At 37.1% G+C, this 7,681-nt stretch overlaps 1 protein-coding gene across 2 annotated transcripts in view; it reads right to left on the reverse strand.

Moving 5' to 3' along the window:
• Positions 1 to 7,681, reverse strand: part of ANAPC10 (anaphase promoting complex subunit 10) — a 109,421-nt gene that overhangs the window by 101,069 nt on the left and 671 nt on the right. For both annotated transcript variants that reach the window (XM_059373190.1, XM_059373179.1), the window contains exon 2: positions 3,712 to 3,838. In XM_059373190.1, the coding sequence (XP_059229173.1) occupies positions 3,712 to 3,826 (115 nt within the window). In that variant the 5' untranslated portion in view covers positions 3,827 to 3,838. The remainder of the gene's footprint in view (positions 1 to 3,711; positions 3,839 to 7,681) is intronic.

The following is a 7,681-nucleotide window of genomic DNA, read 5'->3' on the forward strand; positions in this document are numbered from 1 at the left end:
CTTAGACTCCCTTTAATGAGTCTCTAAGGAAATGCAAAAATACCAAGGCAAACAAAAACAAGGATATCTAAATAATTTTAAATTCTGAATCTTAGCCTTTATCCCAGATAGAAAATTAGTAAATTAGTTGAACTGAATAGCACCATCAACTAGCTTGATCAAATTGACATTTACAGATGAATCAAGGAAGAAGTATCAAAAGAAACTGTAAAATATTTGAAACTGATTAAAAAAATAAAAATTACCAAAAACGGTAGAATCAGTGAGAACAGTGCTTACAGAGAAATTTATAATATGGAGTATGTATGTTAGACAAGAAGAGAAACTTAGAATCAGTTAGAGTCAGTAATCTAAGTTTTCACCTTAAAAACAAGGAAAAGAAGAGTAAATTAAACCCAAAATAAGGAGAAGAAATAATGATAATCGGAACAGAAATGAATGAAACTGAAAACAGGTGAATTAAAAGAGAAGTTACCACAAGCTATTTTTTGAAAGGTCAACAAAATTAATATACCTCTAGCATGGTTCACCAAGAAAAAAAGATAGAAGACACAAATTACTGATATCAGAAACAAAAGAGGGGCCATCCCTATTAATCTCATGGATAACTGAAAGGAAAATAAAAGAGTATTATAAACAATTCTATGCCCACAAATTTAATATCTTCAATAAAATGGATCAATTCCCTGAAAGACACAATACAACAAAATTCAGACAAGGAGAAATAGATAATCTGAATAATCCTACATATAATACAGAAATTGAATAAAAAATTAATAACCTTCCAAAAGAAATCACCAGGGCTAGGTGGTTTCAATAGACGTCTATCAATTATGTAACAAAGAAATAATACAAATTCTCTACAGTCTCTTCCAGAAAACAGAAGCAGAGAAAATATTTGCTAACTCGTTCCATGAGGGCAGCATTACCTAATACCAAAACCAAACAAAGACACTACAAAAAAACAGAAGATACTGAAAGAACAGTATCTCTCATGAACACAAATACAAAATCCTCAAGATGGGTGCCTGGGTGGCTCAGTGGGTTAAGCCGCTGCCTTCGGCTCAGGTCATGATCTCAGGGTCCTGGGATCGAGTCCCGCATCAGGCTCTCTGCTCAGCAGGGAGCCTGCTTCCTCCTCTCTCTCTCTCTGCCTACTTGTGATCTCTCTCTGTCAAATAAATAAATAAAATCTTTAAAAAAAAAAAAAACAAAATCCTCAAGAAATACTAGCAAATAAAAACCATGTATAAAAAGAATTTTATATCACAACTAAGTAGGATTTATTCCAGGCATGCAAAGCTAGTTCAACATTCCAAAATTAATTAATGTAATCCATCATATCAACAGGCTAAAGAAGAAAAAAAAAAGATCATATCAATAGAGATAGCATTTGACAACATCCAACATCCATTCAACATGATATCTACCAGAAAACTAAGAATAGAAAGGAACCTCCTCAACTTTATATACAAATGAAAAAACCAACAGCTAACACCATACTTAATGGTGAGAACCTAAGAGCCTTCCCTCTGAGATCAGGAATTAGAAGGATGTCCCTTTTCACCATTCCCCTGCAGTATCATATTGGAAGTCTTACCTAACACAGTAAGACAGGAAAAGGAAATAAAAGGTATAGACTGGGAATGAAGAAATAAAAACAAATTCTACTCCTACAGAATTTTACTCCTAAGTATTTACCCAAAAAAAGAAAACATATATCCACACAAAAATATGTACATGAATGCTTACAGCAGCTCTATCCATAATCACCTAGTATGGGAAGCAATCTTGGTTAACCATTGCTGCATTACAATTACCCCAAAACTCAGCAGTTTAAAACACCAAACATGCATTATTTCACAACTTCTATGAGATAGAAATTTGGGAGAAACTTGATTGAGCACTTTGGCTCCAGGATGTTTAGGAATTTGCAGTCAAGTTATCTGAAGGAATTAATCTGAAATCTTGACAGGGGCTAAAGGATCCATTCTAAGATGGCTTGTTCATATGCTACTGACAAGAGGCCTCAGTTCCTCAGAGGCTATTGTCAGGAGGCCAGAGCTCCTTGTCACACAAACATCTCCACAGGGTCCACTATTTCCTCACAAAATGGCAGCTGGCTTTCCCGAAGGAGTGATCCAAATGAGAACACGGCACAGTCACAATGTATTTGATCAATCTAATCTCAGAAATCACACAATATCACTTCTGCATATCCTACTAGTTCCAGAGATCAATCCTGACAGTGCAGCAGAGGTCAACAGAAGGGCACAAATATCAGGAGATAAGGATCACCAGGACCATCCTGGAAGGCGGTTACCACAAACCTAATGTCCATTAACTGGTGAGTAAATAAACTACAGTACATCCATACAGTGGAATAGTAATTATCAATAAAAAGGAATAAACTATTTATACATGTAACAGCATGGAAAAAAATCACAAATACTAAGTGAAAGAGCCAGACCTGAAAAGCTATGTACAGGGAAAGACATAACTAAAAGGATATAAAACAGATCAAAGGTTGTCGGGAGCTGGTAAGGGGGCAGAAGACTGACCAGAAAGGGGCATGAGGGAATTTCTTTGGATAATGGAAATATTCTATATTTGATTGTGATGGTATGTGTTCGTTAGAATTCATACAACTATACACCTTAAAAGGATAACTTTTATTGAACATAAATTATACCTCAAAAATTACTTATAAAAAGAAAGAGAAAGAAATCTTAAGAGGAAAAAAGAGGTCTGGTTGGGAATACTGCTATAGGAGTCTTAACGTATAAATAACAAATTTCCAAAGGAAAAGTGACTATTAAACCAATAACATTATAAAGTTCCTCAAGCTAGAAAACTTTCTATGAGCTTTAGTCTACAAATTGAAAGTGCCCATCAAATTAAAAGTCAGACAGATGAAAAAGATACACAAATATCTTGGCATATCCTGGCAAGAGTCTTAAACTCTAAGAACAGAAAAAGTTTAGGGACGCTTGGGTGGCTTAGTGGGTTAAAGCCTCTACTTTCAGCTCAGGTCATGATTCCAGGCTCCTGGGATCGAGCCCCGCATCAGGCTCTCTGCTCAGTGGGGAGCCTGCTTCCTCCTCCCTCTCTCTGCCTGCCTCTCTGCCTGCTTCTGATCTGCCTGTCAAATAAATAAAATCTTTTAAAAAAAAAAAAATCCAGATGCATGAAGATTTAAAAAAAAAAAAAGAACAGAAAAAGTTTAAATGCTTTCCAGAAAGAAAGAACAAATCACCTAGAAAAAAAGAGAGACAAGCTTAGGCCTTTTTATTCGTAACAAAAAGGAAATGGTGAAATAGTATCCACAAATTTTTGAGAAAAGGACTGACACCCCAAAATTCTATACTAACCAAGATTTTTAAAAAATATTTAGGAATACACAATCACTCAAAAAGTGTATCACCCACTTATCTCATCTAGAGAAAGAGCCAACAAAAAATGCTCACCAAATAACTAAATCATTGCAGAGATAGAACAGGGTAAGAAGAAACCTTATGAAATATGCAGTTAAATTGAAGTGGATATTAGTAAAGCAAATGGGAACAGATATATAACAAATAAAAACTCAATTAAATTTACCTTAGAATTAAAGCATCTAAACAAAAAAGAATATTAAAGTCTAGCATCCAGCATATGAGGAAACTATAAGTTGTTATTACAAACAACTTTTTTTGTTTTGTTTTGATTTACCTGGTTTGCAAGATGAGAGTGACCAAACAGCTTGTGACCCAATTTCCCGCACTGTTCCAGTCCTTTCCAACTGCTTAGGGTCAGCACCAGGAGGTGTCTTGTTTGGTGTGGTCATTTTTTAGATATTCTACATAGAAAACAAAAATACCCACATTATACCAGGATCTGAGCATCTTCTACAAAGGCTAAAAATTAAAATCTAATAGCAAAATATATCACTTATATACCCTTGATATTAATCATCTATTTCTCAAATGTAAGTAACATGACTCAATTACTGTAATTAAAAATCTTGGGAATTCAGTTTTTGTTTCTAAAATGTATTATGGGGGCGCCTGGGTGGCTCAGGTCATGAACTCCGTGTCCTCGGATCGAGCCCCGTGTCTGGCTCTCTTCTCAACGGGGAGCCTGCTTCCTCCTCTCTCTCTGCCTGCCTCTCTGCCTGCTTGTGATCTCTCTCAATAAATCTCTCTCAAATAAATAGATAAAATCTTTAAAAAAAAAAATCTTGGGAATTCAGTTTTTGTTTCTAAAATGTATTATGGGGGCGCCTGGGTGGCTCAGTCGGTTAAGCCTCTGCCTTCGGCTCAGGTCATGATCTCAGGGTTCTGGGATCAAGCCCCGCATTGGGCTCTCTGCTCAACAGGGAGCCTACTTCCCCCTCTCTCTCTGCCTGCCTCTCCGCCTGTTTGTGTTCTCTCTCTGTCAAATAAATAAATAAAATCTTAAATAAAATAAAATAAAATGTATTATGACTTACAAGATGTGCACAACAGTAGAGTACAGTAGCCAAAGGGCATGGGATCAGGGTTTTAACTTCAGCCTCTCCTTTAACTAGCCTAGACTTTGGGCAGGTCTGGGCTTTATTTCCTTACCTGTAATAGGGGTCAACTTGATCTATAATTCTATGATGCTATATAATCTATACCTGAGTAAAAAATCCTTTTTTTAAAATATTTTATTTTTAAGGGGCACCTGGGTGTCTCAGTCAGTTAAGCAGCTCCCCTTGGGTGAGAGTCCTGGGATCAAGCCCCATATGGGGCTCCCTGCTCAGTGATGAACCTGCTTTTCCCTTTTCCTTTGCTCCTCCCCCGCTTGTGCTCTCTCTCTTTCTCTCTCTCTCTGTCAAATACATAAATAAATCATCAGAAATAATAATGAAGATTTTTAAGTAATTCTTATATGCAACATGGCGCTCGAACTCACAACCCTGAGATCCAGAGTTGCATGCACCATTAGCTGAGCCACTCAGGCTCTCCTCTGAGTAAAAATTCTTTATTCAAATGACTTTTTTCTTAGAAATACTTATATTCCAAGAATATGTAAATATTAGTTTCCAGTTTATTTATTTTGAATGTAAATTTACTTTGATAACTTATTTTATTAAAGTATAAATAACATACAGTGTTATATTAATTTCAGGTGTACAGTATAATGATTCAGCAATTCTATACATTTCTCAGTCCTCACAATAAGTCTTCTCTTTTTTTTTTATTTTAATTTTTTTTAAGATTTTACTTATTTATTTGAGAGAGAGAGAAAGCAGGAGGGGGAGAAGGTCAGAGGGAGAAGCAGACTCCCCATGGAGCTAGGAGCCCGATGTGGTACTCGATCCTGGGACTCCAGGATCATGACCTGAGCTGAAGGCAGTCACTTAACCAACTGAGCTACCCAGCCACCCCTAATTTTTATTTTTAAGTAATCTCTACACCTAACGTGGGGCTCAAACCCACAACCCCAAGATCAAGAGTCACACCTTCCAAATGCAAGCTTGTGTAGCCACTCTAGGAAACAGTATGGAGGTTCCTCAAAAAGTTAAAAATAGAGCTACCCTATGACCCAGCAATCACACTACTGAGTATTTACCTTAAGATACAAATGTAGGGATCCGAAGGCACATGTGCACCTGAATGTTTATAGCAGCAATGTCCACAATAGCCAAACTATGGAAAGAACCTAAATGTCCATCAACAGATGAATGGATAAAGATATTGTGGCGTGGGGTGCCTGGGAGGCTCAGTGGGTTAAAGCCTCTGCCTTTGCCTCAGGTCATGATCCCAGGGTCCTGATCGAGCCCTGAATCAGGCTCTCTGCGCGCTCTCTCTCTCTCTCTCTCTCTCTCTCTCTGCCTGCCTCTCTGTCTACTTGTGATCTGTTTGTCAAGTAAATAAATTTAAAAAATAAAATAAAATATCTTAAAAAAAAAAGATGTGGGTTATATATAATGGAATACTAAGTAGCCATCAAAAAATGAAATCTTGCCATTTGCAACTATGTGGATGGAACTAGAGGGTATTATGCAAAGCGAAATAAGTCAATCAGAGAAAGACAATTATTATATGATCTCTCTGATATGAGATATTTGAGGTAGGGGGGGTGGAGGTTATGGGGGGGGTAGGGAGGGAAAAAAATGCAACAAGATGGGACCGGGGAGGAAGACAAACCAAAAGAGACTCTTAATCTCAGAAAACAAGCTGAGGTTACTGGGGGGTCAGGGTGGGAGAGATAGGGTGGCTTGGTTTTGGACACTGGGGAGGGTATGTGCTATGGTGAGTGCTGTGAACTGTGTAAGACTGATGATTCACAGACCTGTACCCTGAAGTAAATAATACATTATATGTTAATAAGAAAAAAAAAAGAGTCCCACCTTCCACCAACTGAGCCAGCCAGGTGCCCCACAATAAGTCTACTCGCAATCCCCTTTATCTGTTTCGCCCATTGTCCTACCCACCTACCCTTCAGGAACTACCAGTTTGTTCTCCGTATTTAAGAGTCTGTTTATTTTTTTGTTTTGTTTCTTAAATTTCACATGAGTGAAATCATGTGATATTTGTCTTTCTCTATCAGATTTATTTCACTTAGTCTTATACCTTCTAGGTCCACCCATGTTGTTGCAAATGGCAAGATCTCATTCTTTTTTATGACTAATATTTCATCGTGTGTGTGAGTGTGTGTGCGTGTGTGTATACCACATCTTCCTTATCTATTTATCTACTGATGGACATTTGTGTTGCTTCCACATATTGCCTCTGGTAAATAATGCTGCAGTGAATGCAGGGGTGCATATATCTTTTCATACTAGTGTTTTTGCTTTCTTTGGGTAAGTTACCCAGTAGTGGAGTAACTGGATTATATGGTAATTCTATTCTTAATTTTTTGAAAAAGTAATTAATTAAAACACTGTTTTCCATAGTGCCCAATTCACGTTCTCTCCAACAGTGCAGAAGGGTTCCTTTTCCTCCAACAGCCTTCCTAACACTTCTTATTTCATGTCTTTTTTATTCTAGCCATTCTGACAGGCATTACGTGATTATCTCACAACAGAAACATGAAAAGATACTCAACTAATCATCAGAGAAATACAAACAAAACCACAATGAGATACAGGTCTCCACTTTAAATAATCCATTAAGTGATACAGAGAAAAATCACTTCTCCCAAGTTGCCAAAAGTTCCATTTACATGACATAGAAGATGTCAGAAAAATGGTTCCAAAGCATAGAAGTGAATAAACGACCCATTCTAAACCTCAAATTTTACTTCTTTTGTTATCCTGGTAAATCTATGCAGACATGAAAAAAAAAATCTCCAGTAGTGAGCAATATGTAAAACAGTTTACATAGTGCAGTTACAGACACTGAACATGGTTATATCCGCTATTGGAAACCTCACCCAGGAACTCAACATACCATCTCCTTGACACCTTTTAGATCTGTTGTTTCCTAATCTCAACACAGCACATGATACTCATTAAATAAGAGTGAAATCCCTAGACAGTAAAATTCAGAAAGGCCTGAGACTTAAATGCTCAATTAGCAATTTACTGAATGAATAAGTGCAGTCCTAAGCCAAAGTAGTCACCTTCTACAAGCTAAGGAAAGACTAGGATGAGACAAGGAAACCTGTGACTATCACTAGAAGCTGAATATCCTGTCGCTGTCAAACGTTCCAAAACGTCAAACTGGACCAA

Source organism: Mustela nigripes, chromosome 1 (assembly GCF_022355385.1).
Source record: "Mustela nigripes isolate SB6536 chromosome 1, MUSNIG.SB6536, whole genome shotgun sequence".
NCBI lineage: Eukaryota > Metazoa > Chordata > Mammalia > Carnivora > Mustelidae > Mustela > Mustela nigripes.